This window comes from Saccopteryx bilineata, chromosome 5 (assembly GCF_036850765.1).
Source record: "Saccopteryx bilineata isolate mSacBil1 chromosome 5, mSacBil1_pri_phased_curated, whole genome shotgun sequence".
Lineage (NCBI taxonomy): Eukaryota > Metazoa > Chordata > Mammalia > Chiroptera > Emballonuridae > Saccopteryx > Saccopteryx bilineata.
Genome location: NC_089494.1, coordinates 2,885,177 through 2,902,860, shown reverse-complemented (window position 1 = coordinate 2,902,860; position 17,684 = coordinate 2,885,177). Strand labels below are relative to the sequence as shown.

The window sequence follows — 17,684 nt, the reverse complement described above, 5'->3', positions numbered from 1 at the left end:
GTCTTCACCGGTGAGCGATCAGGACCGGTGTGTGGCCCACCGGCCAGCGTCACAACCCTTGGGGAGGAGGGGGGATCCAGGGGTGACTTCCAGTGTGTGTGTTAAACACTCAGAACAGTGAAGGAGTGAACCACGGCCCAACCGTGTAGTTCAAGGTGAATCCACACAAAAACCCCCCAGCACCCACGGGCCCCTCGGGGTGAACCTCTCTTGATCGCTGTCTGCAAGCCCACAGACACCGTCCCAGGTGGCAAACTGAATTCAAGTGCAGGTCCCATAACCGCAGACATACAGGTGATGTTGGTTTTGCCTAAGATCACGTCTGGTCCTTGCCGCACTCTAGGGGTCCCGTAACCTGCCCAGCCTGTCTGCAGCCACCCTGGCCTCGCTGGGCGGTACCTCCTCTCGGAGGGGAAGCGGGGACACCTCCATCTCCATCGACACCGAGGCTTCGATTCGGGAGATCAAGGTAATGCTGTCACCCTCCTGATGACACCCTTATTTCTATCAGTCGTCCAGGAAAAAAGAAAAAAAACAGGTTTAATTTGTAAAGTGCTGGATCTTTTCTTCTGGGTTCCCGTCTCCCCTGCCTTCATAAACATGTTCTAGTAACACCGAGACCCTGCTCAGAGAGGGTTGCCTGCAGGAAGCCACCCCTGACTGCCCCGTCCGGCAGGGCAGACCCGTGCCTCTGTCCCTGCACCCCCTCAGCTCTGGGGCACACCTGTGCCAGCACTCACCCTACCACCTGGGGGTGCTGGGCCACCCTGTCCGCCTGCCCTCTGCACACCTCTGTCCGTTCCTTCTCTCGGGCACGCGCCTTCGGCAGACCTCACCGCGGGGTCTGAGTGGCCTTCATCTCCCTCCGGGATGTGGACATTATCCTGTTACACCCTCCTCCACTCAGGCATGAGAGGGAAGCACGGTGCTGTTGGTTAAAGGGACCACACCTGCAAAGGAGGCCGTGCAAAGGGAAGGTGAAGATTCTAGAACGTGTATCCTCTGGAGAGCGGAGGGAGGTGCCTCAAGGATCAGATTTGGACGCGCTGTCTCATAACTAACGCTGGTTCACGGAGAACCCGTTGCCGGGGCGCTGTCTGAGCCGCTGGGGGCCCGGTTGCCAGGGAGGCCGGAGAAGAGAGTCCAGCGTCAGTGGGGGGCGGAGAGGTTCCCCTGAACGTGGCTCCCGACGCCTGTGCTTTGACTGTTCTTCCTGCGCCGTCCCTGGGCCGCCTGCAGTTCCGTTTATCCCTCCACCGAGGCGGCGTCCACGGTTCCTGGGCTTGTTTCTGCTCCACGGTGTGGGCACGCCCATTTGTCCTGCAAGCGTCCATGGAGCGTCTGGCCCCTGCAGACACCAGGCACCCAGGACATGGTGGGGCACGGGGGCGGGCAGAGGGGAGGCGGAGCTCCGTGACGCAGGGGCACAGCCTCGCTGGCGTCTCTCGAGTGCCGCGCTGTCTCGGCACGGGGTAGGGACGCGGGGAGCTCGCGTGAACGTGTAACCACGAGCGAAACGCCCGCCCCACCTCCTGAAGCTCCTTTGGCCTGTTCGATAAAACTGGGCAAACTTATCCCGCCAGATAGACCTCCGTTCTGTAACAGTCACGTGACAATACCGCGAGGTCCCCCCTACACGTCAGTCTGTGTAACGTGGAAGTCTCTTCTCGTTTTTCTCTAACGCGGACAAAAAGGAGAAGGAAGTCACTGCCCGGACTCCTAAGGGAGGCCGCCCAGCAGCAGGAGGACCGGAGATGCCCCCGGGGCCGTGTGGTCCTGTCCCTTTTCCCCTGGACATCACTCGCCTTTCTTGCCGTTTCCCCCAGGAACTCAATGAGATAAAGGACCAGATTCAGGATGTGGAAGGCAAATACATGCAGGGGCTGAGAGAGCTGAAGGTACCCGTGTGCGGAGTGTGGGCTCACGATTATTAACCCGGCTGACCCTGAAAAAAGTCCCAGAGGGGACGGTCAGAGCGCATGCTGACCGTGCCAGCGCCCCGGTCGCCACACGGCGGAGAGCTGGCGTGCTGTGCACACCCGGTGTGTCCCTCGTGCAGCCCCTGACCCACGAAGAAGCTACTAACCTATTTCCTGATGCACGCCTTGTCCTCACGCGGCCTCCCCACCCCCACTCCCGCTGAATACCAGGGGCTGCCAGACACCCGAAGGAGGGTCCTTCGTTTTCTTTGCTTCCTGTAACACTCACTTGCGTCTCCCAAATAGCTGACAGTTCCTATTGCTGTGCTTTGAAACCCCTGAGTCGTTAGCAGATTGTCACACGGTACCGATTGGAGCAGTGTCTGAACGTGCCCGTGTTGGGGTTTTTTGAGTAAATACGCACCGGTCTTAGGGCGTGGGGTCACTGCACTGTGCCAGGCAGGACACTGAGTTGCCATTCCTTGAAGGTAAGGTGACCAGTCAGGCTGTGTTCCGCTTCGTTGGGTGACCGTGGCAGACCACAGGTGTACAAGAGATGGTCAACCTGTCCCTTCCCCTCTCTCCCCTGAAAGTCCCCCACAAAATAGTCTGAGTTCAGGATCGCAGGGGCACCAGAGCTCATGACAGATCACAAGACTAATCACTTTCGTGTTTGTCACCTTTTTAAAAAAGGGAAAATATATGTGATTCTGGCTTGTAATCGTGTGGAAAGGGAGCCAGAGACGCCATCCTGGAAACCCTGGTCCCCAGCATCGTGGCCCTGGTCCACTGGTCCCATGAAGCCTCCCGGAGGCACCTGAGACCCCTGACCAGGCAGTGCCCACCCTTCTTTAACTGTGGGTGGTCTGCACCTGGGGACTCCACTCTCTCCTCCGGGGTCGCCTTCCTCTGATCTGTTTGACCATCCGCACGCTCCCGTACTCTCTCTGCTGCCCGACAGGTGAGGGCCATGTGCACCCTTTCCCTGAGCTGCCCTTTCAAAGGCCTGACCTCTGTCTTTCCGGGGCCCACCCACTGAGGCCTGTGCACCTGCCTCAAGTTTCCCTGTGGGCTGAGAACCTGAAATTCCACCTAATCCTTTCCTGGTTCCTAACCCGAGTCGGGGATCTCTGGCCGCTCCTGGCGGGGGTCGGGTTTTTCCCAGCCCCCGCGCTGGCTCCGTCCCCAGTTCTGGCCACGTATCTTGAGAGATTACTTCAGAAACCTGTTGAGCCAGCCCGACCCACAAGAACAGGCTACTGAACCCACGGAGTCAGGACTCCACTGCTCGGGACCAGAACCCTTTCCGTGTGGTGTCTCCCGGGTCCCCGTCAGGGCGTAGGTGATTTTCCAAGTGCTGCGAACATGATCAGAGGGAAAAGGAGGCATGTCCGTGTGTTTGAAATCCCCGTGGCGTTTCCGATTTTGATTCATTTGCTCTGAGAAGTGGAGTCCCGTTAGCAGGGCAGGAGTTTGTCCGTTCTTAAGAACACCTCACGCATCTCTGTTTCGGTTTTCTCGCTGCCGTTTCAAACACGCGGCCTGGTCTCCGCAGGACTCCCTAGCGGAAGTCGAGGAGAAGTACAAGAAGGCCATGGTCTCCAACGCCCAGCTAGACAACGAAAAGACGAACTACATGTACCAGGTCGACACCCTGAAGGACACGCTGTTGGAGCTGGAGGAGCAGCTGGCTGAATCCCGGCGGCAGTATGAGGAGAAGAGCAAGGTAAGCTCTGGTGTGGCGAGGACGGCGGCATGTGTGCGTGTGCGTGTGTGTGCGTGTGTGTGTGCGCGTGTGTGTGAGAGTGTGTGTGAGTGTGCATGTGTGTGCATGTGTGTGTGTCTGTGTGTGTGCGTGTGTGTGCGTGTGTGCGTGTGTCTGTGCGTATGTGCGTGTGTGTCTGTGTGTGCATGTGCGTGTGTGCGTGTGTGTGAGAGTGTGTGTGAGTGTGCATGTGTGTGCGTGTGCATGTGTGTGCGTGCGTGTGCGTGCGTGTGTGTGTCTGTGTGTGTGCGTGTGTGTGCGTGTGCGTGTGTGCGTGTGTGTCTGTGTGCATGTGCGTGTGTGCGTGTGTGTGAGAGTGTGTGAGTGTGCATGTGTGTGCGTGTGCATGTGTGTGCGTGTGTGTGCGTGCGTGTGTCTGTGCGTGTGCGTATGTGCGTGTGTGTCTGTGTGTGCATGTGCGTGTGTGCGAGAGTGTGTGTGAGTGTGCATGTGTGTGCGTGTGCGTGCGTGCGTGTGTGTGTCTGTGTGTGTGCGTGTGTGTGTCTGTGCGTGTGCGTGTGTGTGTATGTGTGTGTCTGTATGTGCGTGTGTGCGTGTGTGTGCGTGTGTGTGAGTGTGACTGCGCGCTGTCCCCAAGCTGCTGGCGGATGGTTGGGCACCAGACCGTCACTTAGGGGCAGCCCAGCTGTGATGAGCTGAGCGAGGGCCAGAGAGCACGTTGACCGACCTCCAGGGCCAGCCTTACAGAGGGGAGGGTCCAGCGTGGGGGCAGCTAGGTGCTTCCACCGCCCCCACCTTTCCCGTGTTGTCCCTGGAGCGCGGGGTGGGCCGGTCAATGAGACCAACTCTCCACGGTAGGTAGACTCATCGAGCCCCTTTTTATCCCAGAGAGTATTCCTCATCGCAGTTCACATCGGGGATGACTTTAGTGTCCATCCTCGGCGAAGCCGCCTCCTCGCTCGGGCCCTCTGCCCAGTCGGCTCCGTGGGGGACCGCAGACACCCCTGACGGGGACCCTTCCTGGGGCATTGCCCACTAGAGATGGGGCAGGAAACCCTGTTGGTTCTGTCCGCTCCTCTCCTCTTACCGTGAACCACAGGGCGGCTTCTAGAACGCCCAGAGAAACGGGCTCCCGGGGTCAGCAAGGGCTTGGACACCGGTCCCAGGTGATCCCCGCCCAGGCGGAGGAGAACGGCGGGAGCTGGTGCCCGGTCCCGGGTGATCCCCGCCCAGGCGGAGGTGAACGGCGGGCGCTGGTGCCCGCCACCTGAGCGCCCCCTCTCTCCCCGCAGGAGTTCGAGCGGGAGAAGCACGCCCACGGCTTGCTGCGGTTCCAGTTTGCCGAGGTCAGAGCCGCCCTGCAGCAGAGGGAGGAGATGCTGGAGGTGGGTCGCTGTTCCCGCAGCTCTTTTCCCTCTGGGGGGCTTGGGGGCATTGGTCGGTTCGTTCATTACTACAGCGACGGGCCTCCTGGGACACCGAGGGCTTAGGCCAGTTCCCCGTGCCTCGTTGAAGGGGCCCTGTTCCTGTCACTGGCGACGATCCTCATCCGTGGGTGGTTGTGTGTCTGTCTGGGGGGCAGGCTTGGCAGGCAGAGCCACGTCTGCGTCCTAATCCTGGAATCTGTGGACCGGAATATTCAACCTTCCACAGCAGGGGGGACCTCATGGTGGGAGGTTACCCCAGGTTCCCGGGTGGGTCTGGTGTGTCACAGGGCCCTCAGAGAACAGAGGCAGGAAAGTCAAAGACAGAATTGAGAGGTGTGACCATGGAAGCAGACGTCAGGGGAGGGGCCCCGAGTCGAGGTCCCGGACGCCTCTAGAAACTGGGAGAAGGGAGGAAATGTGCCTGGAGCCACCGGGAAAGAGCCCAGGCCCGGCCACACCATGCCCTTGGCCCCCTAAGGCTCGTTCTGGACGGCTGAGCACCAGCCCAGGGAGAAGGCACCTGTGTTGTTAGAAGCCACTGAAGTTGAGTTCATTTGTGACAGTTGGCAACAAGAAAGACACGGGGCTGATTTCTGCCTTTTTAACTCGATCTGAACTTGAGTCTTGCTCAGTAGGAACTTCACCCATGCAGGTTTCTTCCTGTGGCTCTGGACGCTGGGGAGCAGGAGCTGGGGAGGAGGGAACAGGAGCTGGGGAGGAGGGAGCAGGAGCTGGGGAGGAGGGGGCAGGAGCTGAGGAGGAGGGGGCAGGAGCTGGGGAGGAGGGAGCAGGAGCTGGGGAGGAGGGAGCAGGAGCTGGGGAGGAGGGGCAGGAGCTGGGGAAGAGGGAGCAGGAGCTGGGGAGGAGGGGGCAGGAGCTGGGGAAGAGGGGGCAGGAGCTGGGGAGGAGGGGCAGGAGCTGGGGGGAGGGGCAGGAGCTGGGGAAGAGGGGGCAGGAGCTGGGGAGGAGGGGGCAGGAGCTGGGGAGGAGGGGGCAGGAGCTGGGGAAGAGGGGGCAGGAGCTGGGGAGGAGGAAGCAAAAGAGCTGGGGAGGAGGAAGCAAAAGAGCTGGGGAGGAGGGAGCAGGAGCCGAGGAGGAGGAAGCAAAAGAGCTGGGGAGGAGGGGCAGGAGCTGGGGAGGAAGAGGCAGGAGCCGGGGAGGAGGGAGCAGGAGCCGGGGAGGAGGAAGCAAAAGAGCCGGGGAGGAGGGGCAGGAGCCGGGGAGGAAGAGGCAGGAGCCGGGGAGGAGGGAGCAGGAGCTGGGGAGGAGGGGCGGGAGCTGGGGAGGAGGGAGCAAAAGAGCTGGGGAGGAGGGAGCAAAAGAGCTGGGGAGGAGGGGCGGGAGCTGGGGAGGAGGGGGCGGGAGCTGGGGAGGAGGGAGCAAAAGAGCTGGGAGGAGGGGGCAGGAGCTGAGGAGGAGGAAGCAAAAGAGCTGGGGAGGAGGGGCAGGAGCCGGGGAGGAAGAGGCAGGAGCCGGGGAGGAGGGAGCAGGAGCTGGGGAGGAGGAAGCAAAAGAGCTGGGGAGGAGGGGTAGGAGCTGGGGAGGAAGAGGCAGGAGCCGGGGAGGAGGGAGCAGGAGCTGGGGAGGAGGGGCGGGAGCTGGGGAGGAGGGAGCAAAGGAGCTGGGGAGGAGGGAGCAAAGGAGCTGGGGAGGAGGGGCAGGAGCTGGGGAGGAGGGAGCAAAGGAGCTGGGGAGCAGGGGGCGGGAGCTGGGGAGGAGGGGGCGGGAGCTGGGGAGGAGGGAGCAAAAGAGCTGGGGAGGAGGGAGCAAAAGAGCTGGGGAGGAGGGAGCAAAAGAGCTGGGGAGGAGGGGCGGGAGCTGGGGAGGAGGGGGCGGGAGCTGGGGAGGAGGGAGCAAAAGAGCTGGGAGGAGGGGGCAGGAGCTGGGGAGGAGGGAGCAAAAGAGCTGGGGAGGAGGGGGCGGGAGCTGGGGAGGAGGGAGCGAAAGAGCTGGGGAGGAGGGGCGGGATCTGGGGAGGAGGGGGCGAAAGAGCTGGGGAGGAGGGAGCGAAAGAGCTGGGGAGGAGGGGCGGGAGTTGGGGAGGAGGGAGCAAAGGAGCTGGGGAGGAGGGGCGGGAGCTGGGGAGGAAGAGGCAGGAGCTGGGGAGGAGGGAGTGAAGGAGCTTTTGCCTCCCAGCGTGTGCTGGCTCCTGCTCCAGCTCCTACTCTGGACTGAGCTCCAGCCTAGGCTCTGGTTCCAGCTTGGCTCCAGCTCCAGCTTGGGCCCCAGCTCTGTCCTGGGCTCCGGCTCCGGCTTGGGCTCAGGCTCCAGCTCCGACCTGGGCTCCGACTACGGCTCCAGCTCTGGCTCGGGTGCTCTCCGCACACCTGCACTGGGCTCTCCTCCTGTTTAACCCTCTGTCTGCTCTCTTTCTATCTGTTCCTGTCCCTCAGGAGATCCGACAGCTGCAGCAGAAACAGGCGAGTTGTATCAGGGAGATTTCTGACCTTCAGGAGACCATAGAGTGGAAAGACAAAAAGATAGGGGTAGGACTCTCAAGTCTTTGCACAGCTGTTCAGATGGACCGTCCGCGTAGCAAACGCGTTGCTTCTAGAATCTGTGGTTGGCTTGGACGGGGTGTGCATGCAGCCCCGCCCTGTCCCTCCCCGCATGATGCCAAGTCGGTCGTGCGGCGAGTATGTGAACTTCCCCTCGTTGATGGTCACTTAGTGGAATTACAAGTCGGCTTCCAACGGGGAGAGTCTCTGTCAGCAGAGCCGGGATCTCCCCCAGCCCTGTGGGGGGGGGGGCAGGGCCTGCCGGAGACACACCATAGGGAAGGCACTCCAGCAGCTGCCCTGTGTGTGGGTGTCCCTGCCCGTCTCACCTGGGCTTTTTCTCAAGGGGCTCGAGGAAGCCACACAGTGGCAAATGCTGTGCCCCATGTGACCCCAGCTTGACATGTCCCCAGAGAACCCTCAGGTCCTCTCCCTCCCCCAGAACAGAAGAGGCAGCCCACGCCCCACTCCACCCCCCTCAGAGTGATGAGGAAGAAGAAAGGGACCCCCTTTACAGCAGTCGCTATGCTTCATGGTCGTGGCGTCCTGGACGCAGTGCCCCCTACCGCACGGCTCTGACGCTCGCCTGATCCTCAGAGCAGGGCAGCCGCCCTGGTCTTCACTCCGAAATGCTCACCCCCGCTTACCAGGGATTCCATGCATGTGCATGTGCATGCATGCGTGTGTGTGTGTGTGTGTGTGTGTGTGTGTTTGCTTTTGGACCCCCTCCCATTTTGAGGTGTTCCAACAGTTGCTGAGAATCTGTGTAAAAAAAGTAGTCTAGTCGCTAAAAGAGGTGTGGATGACAGGGGCATTCTTTGGCATTGCTCCCCATTCTGTATTCACCCCTCATTTAAATGGGTGCGAGGCCTCTGTCCACACGGCTGTGGAACCCACACCAGGCTAGAACACGAAGCCTCGGACACACCCTCCAGTGCCTGCAGCTGCTGTCCTCCAGGGAGCGTGGGCAGTAGCATTTCTTGGCGGCCACACACTGAAGAAGCGTTTGTCACTTGCATGTCCTCTGTTCTCTGTAAGCATAAGCTACCCAGTGCCTGACCGGTCGGCGCTTTGCATGGTAGGCGTCTTTGCCTGCGTTCCTCTGCCCCGGAGGCCGCCTGCTCACCTCTGCAAACCTTCTCTCCCTTTGCTCTGCTGCACGCCCAGGCCCTAGAGAGGCAGAAGGAGTTCTTTGACTCCATCAGGAGCGAGCGGGATGACCTTAGAGAAGAAGTGGTCATGCTGAAAGAGGAGTTAAAGGTAGGAAGCCGAAGAGCCTTTGAAAGAGGAAAATCCCGGAGTCCGCGGCGAATCCTGAGGTCCTCGGGCACACATGTGCGCGCATGCACCGGGCCTTACCTCCTTTTTTTCCCGTTTCATTCATAAATTCAAATCTAGGGTTAACTGAGGCCGAAGAGACGTGTGAAGGAAGTCCAGATCCCGTGGGGACTGTCGTCACCTTCAGATGTTCAGAAGCATCTGAGCTTCTAAACGTCTGAAAATCTTTTTCCCATTGATTTGAGAAAGAGGAAGAACAAGAGCATAGGGGGAAGGGTGAGAGAGAGAGAGAGAGAGAGAGAGAGAGAAGCATCAACTCGTTTCACTGAGTTCCCTTCGGTGGTGCACTCGTTGATGGCTTCCCCGCTAGGCCCTGACTGGGGCGTTGAACCCACCCTCTCAGCCTCTCTTATCCATTGAGCCCCACCCCCAATCAGCGCTGATGTCCAAGAATTTCTTTCTATACAGTCTCAGGTGTTTTTTTCCCATACGTTAACAAGTTCTCCAGGACATTCCTCACAGTTCGAGGGCGTATTTGTTTGCTCTATTAAAAGCTCAGCTGTGAGGACTTTTCTAGCCGAACGGCAGTGAGGGGGAGGCCCGTGCTACTTACACGTGGAGATCCACTGGGTTGTGGGAAAGTCATGTTCCGTCGGGCCGGGCCGTGTCAAGGGGTCTTCAGCTGCTGCCTGGAGACCAGTGGTGGAGGGGGGTGGGCAGAGCTCTGGATGAGCGGTGAGCACCGGAGGACACAGTGTTGAGACACAGCACGGCCGTGAGCAAATGCCTGTGTACAGGAATTTGTGTGACCTGCTTATACGGAGGGGCTGGGGCCAGAGCCGTGAACCGGAGGGAACAAGCTTAGAGTTCAGGTTCGGCAGACCGCTCCCCCCAGGGCTGTGAGTGCAGTGTTGGGGATCCCTCCCAGCACAAGAGAGGAGGGGGGCAGCAGAGGACGGGGAGTGAGCGGGTGAGTGAGCGAGCGAGCCGTTCATACTCCGGTGGGGACGCTGGAGTCAGTGAGGCGCAGCGGCCTTCCCCATGTTTCATGACAGAGTGGGGCGTGACTCATATGTCTTTTGAATTCCCCAAACATTCTAGCTGCCCCTTCATTCCTTCTTTAACGTAAATTGCTTCCGTTCCTTTCAGAACAGGTACCTATCTATGTCTTTCTCTTTTTCTCTCTCTCTGTATCTCTCCCACGTAAAGGAATGCAACCAGGGTTTTCAAAGTCAAGGTCACTTTACCATGACTTGCATGTTGCTTCCCGTTGGGGGCAGCCTGCAGGCATCACCCCCAGTTACAAAGGGTCCCTGCTGAAAGCGCCTGGTCCCCAGCCCCTGAGGACACAGAGGGGGTCCTGGAGAAGGGCCAGCCCTGGCAGGAGAGGTCCCGGCTGTCTGTGATGTGTGTGTGTCGGTAGAACACTCACAAGGGTGGTGCCTAGCTCTTCTCGACCCTGTAGACTTTTCCTCTACTTTAGGGGGAGCAAGAACAGCTTCTTTTTAAATCATTATCACTCACAGAGAGTGTAGCCCTAACACCCCTCCAGGAAGCGTGACGATGAGCCTTGTTTCATCCCCAGAAACACGGGATAATCCTCAATTCAGAAATAGCTACCAACGGCGAGATGTCAGACACCCTCAATAATGTCGGACACCAAGGTCCCACCAAGATGACGAAGGAAGAATTGAATGCTCTCAGGACGACCGGGGACGGGACCCTCGGTAAGTCCCTGCCGGCCTCTGGCTCTGTCACCTCAGCGGTCAGCACTGACCCACCCTCCACGCTCTGTTAGAGCTGCAGTCACCGTCACTGACCCATTAACAGTCACGCAGCATGCCATTTGTCCTGTCTCATCATGGCATCTCCTTGCCACACGGTGTGACACCCCCCCCATCTCCATCACCACCGCGTGTTGTCTGGCGTGCCTCTCTGATCAGTGCTCACCCCCGACGGCCGGGGACACATCACCCTCGCTTCTCGAGCCTCCCCAGTGAGACTGTGGGTGCAAGGCAGGGAGTCTCAGAATCGAGTGACAGTTTGGACAGGACTGTTTGGTTCCCCTGGGCCCTGGGCCCAGGATGGCTTTCTAGCTTCGCTCCATCGCAGAATTCTGGTCAAAAGACCAGAATCGCAGGGGCTGTGAGTTAAGTTAGTCAACCCCCTTGGCCAGCCAGTGTGCCACATCCTGCATAGCACTCTGAGGGAACACAGGGCCCATGGGCAGCAGGTGGAGGTCACGGCAGAGTCCGTCCGCCCTGGCTGCCGTTCCCCATGCAGCACCGGAGAGGGACAGGCGGCCCTCGTGGCGAGGATGGCCAGGGCGAGGGGTGTCCTTCCACAGCGAGAGTCTGCATATGCCTGCCCCGTGGTCAGAGGTGATGTGTCTTTGTATGTCATTTTTTTTTCTTTTTTTTTTTTTTTTTGCTTCTGAAAGAATATACATTGGGGATTCCCGTAGATTGCAGGGACAGGGGGAGACGCACCGATTGTTATTTGCCATGCTATCTGGCCTGGGCATACACCTCTAGGATCTGGTGTGCCACCGGAAGCTGCCACCGCAGATGAGACCTCCCGTCCCTGGTCACCAGTGTGTCCATGCTTTAAAGTGAGGTCAGGCTGTGACTTTCCTTTCCATTGGGAAGCTGTCCTCTTATTCCTTTTCATTTATGGAAACGGAGAACCCTCAGGGCTTACTTCCATCTTAATGACCACAGGAGGGACATACAGCTCTTTTAATCACGTCAGAGCAGCTGAAAGGAGACAGATGGTTGACGTCCATCATAGCTCTGTGTTAGCTAGCCGAGCCGCTGGGAATTGGATCACACTGCTCTCGTTCAAATATACATTTTGTCCGTCTTTGATAATTGTTGCAAACAGACCCCTGAAGAACCAGAAATGCCAATTTTGTAACTGGTCTCCAAATGTTTTTTTTTAATACTATCAGTGAAGAAAGGTGGGGACTTCCCTTAGGTATGTTTATTTTTAATTTATATAGCTATAATACTTCATTAATATAAGATATACGTGATAAATCACGCACTCGTAGAAATTTTTGAAGGGTGAAGCACAACTAACTCTAAATAAAAATCCCCCCTTCCCCCCCTTTTTCCCTGGGGTGCGTGCACCCACCACCGGGTGGGTGAAGTTGTCCAGCTCTGACCTTCAGTGACCATGGTATCTTATACGCTGCGGTTTTGTTTGTGTGAAGAATCCTAGATGGAACTTCATTCCAAAGGAGTGACTTGTTTGTTAATTCATCGCTTTTTAATTGAGGAATCGTTTGTTATTTAGTTAAGTGGTCGTCCTGATTTAAGGAGTTGCCTCCCTCTGAAACTCCCCCCGTCCCGTTCTGTTAGGGAATAGAGCGAGAAAGTATTTAAGGCACAGGTCACTTTCTCAGGAGACAGTGGTCAGGTGGGGGAGGGGGCATTTCTTTGTCCCTTAAATGAGTTATGGCAAAAGCGTTTTCCTTGGACTGAGCTCGAGGCTGAGTTTCTTAAGATTCAGGGTGTCATTTAAAGATGATCCGAAGGCCACTTGGAGGGGCCGTGTGGTACACAGTGCAGTTTCTGATAGTTGGAAACGTGTGAGCTGTCCAGGTGTGCATTTGGGAGTGAGACCAGGGTACACAGACCTGAGGTCCCTCCTTAAACCCCTCAGTGTGGATTGTTCAGCTGCCTGACCCAGAGCTCCTGCTAGTTGTTAAAACCTCACGTCAACTTTGAAAATCAGTTCACACAGCACACACACACACACACACACACACACACACACACACGATGGTGCCAGGAGCTGCTGGCCTTGAGACAGTGGCCGCGGCCTTGGCCCATGGCTGTTGGCGGCTGCGGTTAGCTGCTTTGCGGCACGGAGCTGGCAGCGGCTTCTCTTCCGGGTGACTCTTTGCTGACTCTCTTTCTCTCTCTCCCTCCCTCCTTCTCGCTCCCTGTCTCTCGGAATGGGGCTGGGTGGGAATGAGAACTTGTGTGTACATTGCAGTGTCTCTTGAGGGGTCACCACATCATGGGGTCCCTTCAATTTTCTCAATGGTCTTTTAGGAAAAGCCATCACTCAAGTGGAGGTGAAAAAGGAAGTGGTGGAGAATGTGAGGGAAAGAGAAATCTTGCAGAACACTGAGCAGGAACCGCGCAAAGAGGACCCCGCAAAGGACCGTGCTGACACAGAGGTCTCGCCCCCGGGTGAAAGTGCCGAGGACCGGAAACCCTCTGGAGACAGCGCCCCCTCCCTAGCAACACTGGCCAGTGCTACGAAGGAAGGGCACGCCCAGAGCCAGGGTCTGGCGAGCACGGCCTCCCTCGAGCAGACAGAGCCGGCTGGGTCCAGTGAGGGCGTCAGCGCCCCAGACGCTGGCACCGGGGCTTCCCTAGAGCAGTCTACATGTTCCAGGGAACTAAGTAGGGGGACCCCGGGTCCTGTGACCGGGCCAGGCAGCGGGAATGCCTTAGAGATCCGGAACCAAAGTGAAGGCTCTGTAGAAAACCAGGAACAAGAAAAGCAGGGTTTTAAAACCAGTCTGGGTGAGGCGAGCACAAGACCCCATCAGGAATCTGCTCCTCTGCAAACACCCGACGCGGAAGCGGTGAGCGGCTCCCCGGGCACGGTGGCGGCGGCAGGTTTAAATGGCTTCGGGGAGCAAGAGGGTACAGTGGCCTCAAGTCCTCCAAGGGACAGCGATGACACAGTCAGTCATGATAAATGTGTGGCCGATGTCCCCAAAGAGTTGGACCCGAGTACAGGACGTGGTTCCGAGAAGGAGCTCACCAGCCGGGAGGCGGCCGAGCCCGGGGAGGTCCCGGTCCAGAGCACAGAAGTAGGGGAGGAGGACGATGAGGAGGAAGAGGAGGGGCGGGGGCTCAGGAAGGAGAAACCAGCCCAGATGGAAGTCGGGACCGGTCCCTCTTCCCCGGCAGCCGAAAACAGTGCTCAGGAAGCCACAGGTCTGGCGGCGGCAGATGCCGAGGGCGAACCCCTAGAGGTACCAGAACCCCCTGAAGAAAAGGCCGACCAGCATGGAGAGGGACCGGCGTCCCCCCAGAAGAAGACAAAAACCAAGAAGAAGAAAAACAAGAAGAAGAAGTCACCCACCCCCGCAGAAGCCCTGAAGGATGTCAAGAAGGAGTTAACGGTTCAGAGCTCAGATCCAGGCAGTGTTAAGGAGGAAGAAGGGCAGGTGAAATTGACGGACGACACATCGTCCGGCGGAGGGGCGCAAAAGGAGGGCACGGGGACTCCAGACCGGAGCGCGGTGGCAGGAAGCAGCGGCAGCCCCGGCTCTCCAGAAGACCCTCCCGTGGGGTGGGACGGGGAAGTCCACCAAGAAGAGGGCGAGGTGAACAGCGAGGCAGGGAAAGGAGTAGCTGATGGAGAGCCGGCGCCGTCGGAGGGCGACACGGCTCGGGCATCGGGCAGCAGCGCCCACGCTGACGGATTGGAGGAAGGAGTCGCGCGAGACGATGCCGACGACGCCCAAGGCACCAGCGCCGCTGCGCCAAGCGCTCCTGCCGAGACTGAAGACGTGCCCATCGGCGCCCCGCTCCCAAACGCAAGTCCCTCCGGGGACACCCACGCTGCCCTTCAGACAGAAGGTCCAGGGAGCCGTGCGACATCGGAAGATCCAAGTCCGGGAGCCAGGAAGGCTGTCGAGAGCGGCAGTCTAGAAAACGATGCCTTGGCACCCGCCGGGGATTTGGGGGACGCCCATGCTGAGAGCCAAGGAGAGAAGGGGGGCGGCGGTGACAAGGACAAAAGCAAAGAGGACTGCACCCTGTCGTAGGGTCGGGCGGAGCGAGAGACACGCACGCCCAGAACCGCACCCAGTGAGTCCACCCGGGGCTCGCTGGCCAGTGACCTCCGCTGGTGAGAGCCGCAACGCATTCTACACGGAGACAGATGCGCGTGTGACAGTCGACCACCAGGTTATCTCCGACCGTAAATTATAGACTGTTACTTGTACATTCATGTTTTAGTTAGGTGAGCACCCAGATTAGAGAGAAAGAGAAAGAAAAAAAAATACATCTGTTAGCAGTGTAAGTTCTCACGAAGAGCATTCCGGGATAGGAATGTGGACGTTCTGGACCAAACAGATCAGCATCTAATCAAAGTGACCAAGGAGCAGTCTGAGCTTCCTCCCTCGTGAGTATCATTGGTATTTAAAATAACTTGTCTCGTTCAAAAACGCGCCCTTTCATATTCGCTTTTGATGTGTGGACATGATAACCTGTATGGTATTTTATTTTAGAAAGGCGAGAAATGGCCAAACAGCATATAAGTCAGTGAGGGATCAGGTTTGCACTTCCGGACAATAAGTCATCATTTTTTAGGGATAACGGATAATGGACATCTTCACATCCTGTGTCTTTATCTCACAGAAGAATTTTATCTCAACCAATACTTTGGACCTCGTTCTTCACGACACCTGAGTTTATTTCTTGATTTTGACTTCTCTTCAAATCAATTATGTGCCAAAGTCACTTTATACAAATATTTTTAAAATAAAATTTATTTTTTCCTGGAAGAGATGTATGTTGAAATTGTGTTTCCTACATGATATTGGGGGGGGGATTATTTCCAAAATTTATTTTTTTAACCTAAAAATTACTGGCCTTTCTGTTTGTCTAATCATTATTCAGAAGAGGAATAGACAGCGGTTCTTTTCTTGTGCAGACTGCTAGTTAGGCTATAACTATGTTTTAAATAGTTTAAATCACTTTCGGTATTTTGGGTATAACTATTTGCATTTATTGTTTCTCAGTAGAGCCTTATTGGAAAATTTTTATTTTGGTTTTCCTGAACAAAGTATATATTTCCTATATAAAGAAGCATTTTTAAAAAGTAATTGTAAAGTTAAATTTAAAAGCCACTGTAAAATATTAAAATCAGAAGGGAACAAACATGATGAATGCTGTCGACACTATGCGCGTGTGTGAATTCATATTCCTGTTACAAGCTATAATTGAGTACAAAAAAAAAAAAAAAAAAGACCAAAACCTCAATAAAATTTGAGGCAAATGTGTTATCATGAAATTGAAATAAAGACGTTTTCTAGTTTTACAAGCTTGTGGGTCCTGTCTTTGGCTACTTGGATGCTGGCCGCGACTCCCGTTGTACGTAATTCCACCGGGAAGATAGCGTCCACGTCCGAGTCTCTGATTCCCCGGCGGGCTTCTGTGAGGGACTCATGCCTAGCGCGCTTAGTCCGTTAAGGTCGGACCTCTCTCCCAGCATCTAGACCGGGGCTGGTGTGGGGCCCTCAGGGGAGGGCCCAAGAGCTCTTCCCCCTGGGCCCGGCCCAGGAGCTGTGGTACTCCAGGGAGGAGCCCCAGGGCAGAAATATCTCCATTCTTTGTGCCAGGACTTAAACTGCCTTGAAGAGTGTGGTGAGAACGGCAGAGACGCCTCGGCTTTCTGTGGGAGTGTCCTGAGTGGGAGGTCATAGGACTGCTGGACCCTGCCCGTGTGTACTGTGTGAATAGAAAGAGAGGAGGTTTGCTGGGCAGTCACGTCCGAGGGCTACAGAGGAGTTTAAAGAGTTTTAGCCGACATCTCTTCACTTCGGCAAAGCCACCTTCACACCGGAATGCCCTCCGGGAAACAGCCTTACTCCCAAAGGCCTCTGGGGCCAAACTCACTGAACATTGAGCTCCTTAATCCACCTTACGTCCTTTCTTCCCCATGCTGGTCAACGGCACACTTAGGGCATGACCGTCTACGTCACATCCCTTGAGCCAGCCAGCCAGCCAGCAGTTTCCCCAGGTCACTCATTTGTTTCATGGGGACACATTTCCGATCGCTTCATATAGTAGCAGGTGCTGTGCCCATGAACAAGCAGGTAGGACCCCAGCATCGAGCGGGAGAGGACAGCTGAGAATCAGGACGTGAGCCCGGGAGAAAGGAAGGCTTCTGAACAACCGGATGGTTTCTCTCGGTCATCTAAGAGTCCTCATTGTGAGCAGTGGTGACCCTGCTCCGAGCCTGAGGTGACGTGATAACTAGCTCCGCACAGCGATGGATAGTCACAGTGGAGGCCCTTAAATGACCAAGAAAGGGTTGCCTTCGGTGTGTTAGGTGTAGGAAGGCACAGAGGTCTCTACCAAGCCATCTGGAAAGATTTCAGTGTCAAGAGATTCAGACTCAGAAAAGAATCCAAAGGTGACCTGTCCAGCACATCCCCAGGGGGACCGAGACCGCGAGGTTTCACCATAGCGCCAAGCAGGGGACAGCACTAACCACGCTCCCTTAAACCCGAAAGCTGGGACATCTCTCAGCCCCACACCAGAATGTGGCTACTGTCCATAGAATGTCAGTCTTCTTCCAAAAGTACAGTTGAGTAAGCAGCCTGGCGGGTGTGTGTAGAGAACAGGGAAAGGCTACCGAGATCGGAATTGTAGGTGGAGGTTTTGCGGTAACGTGAAGGCTGGGAAGTAGGAAAGGCTCCGAGAGGTTTTAGGAAGGAGAGGCGTTGCACTGACTGCTTTTTGTAACGTTCGGACTTCCAGTTAGTGACCTCAATGTATATATCCCCACTGTCGCCAGGACCCTGGAATGCTCCATCTGGGGGGGGGGGGTTAGACAGTTTGGAGGCTCCTGTGTTCTGTCAACAGACTTCTCCTGTCCCAGGGAGAGCACCTTACCCAGAATTCCACCATGGCCATCAAAGCAAAGGAATGCCACACTGAGATTGGTTCCCAACGTCCAGACTCCAGAAGGAAAGGAGGGTAGTGTGTGTGTGTGTGTGTGTGTGTGTGTGTGTTCATATGCACTGTTCATTTCAGTGTGGGGATCATACGGAGGGAAAACTGTGTCTTTTCAAGAG

General features: G+C 56.7%; 1 protein-coding gene across 50 annotated transcripts in view; it reads left to right on the top strand.

Annotated features, from left to right (window-relative positions):
• Nucleotides 1–17,684, top strand: part of LRRFIP1 (LRR binding FLII interacting protein 1) — a 152,919-nt gene that overhangs the window by 111,709 nt on the left and 23,526 nt on the right. For 40 of the 50 annotated variants that reach the window (XM_066232725.1, XM_066232723.1, XM_066232720.1 and 37 more), the window contains 8 exons: nt 344–469; nt 1,827–1,898; nt 3,475–3,645; nt 4,938–5,030; nt 7,466–7,558; nt 8,738–8,830; nt 10,434–10,575; nt 12,910–15,925. In XM_066232725.1, the coding sequence (XP_066088822.1) occupies nt 344–469; nt 1,827–1,898; nt 3,475–3,645; nt 4,938–5,030; nt 7,466–7,558; nt 8,738–8,830; nt 10,434–10,575; nt 12,910–14,645 (2,526 nt within the window). In that variant the 3' untranslated portion in view covers nt 14,646–15,925. Of the gene's footprint in view, nt 1–343; nt 470–1,826; nt 1,899–3,474; nt 3,646–4,937; nt 5,031–7,465; nt 7,559–8,737; nt 8,831–10,433; nt 10,576–12,909; nt 15,926–17,684 lie in introns of those variants that run through there. The other 10 variants (XM_066232727.1, XM_066232708.1, XM_066232732.1 and 7 more) reach the window with 5 other exon arrangements.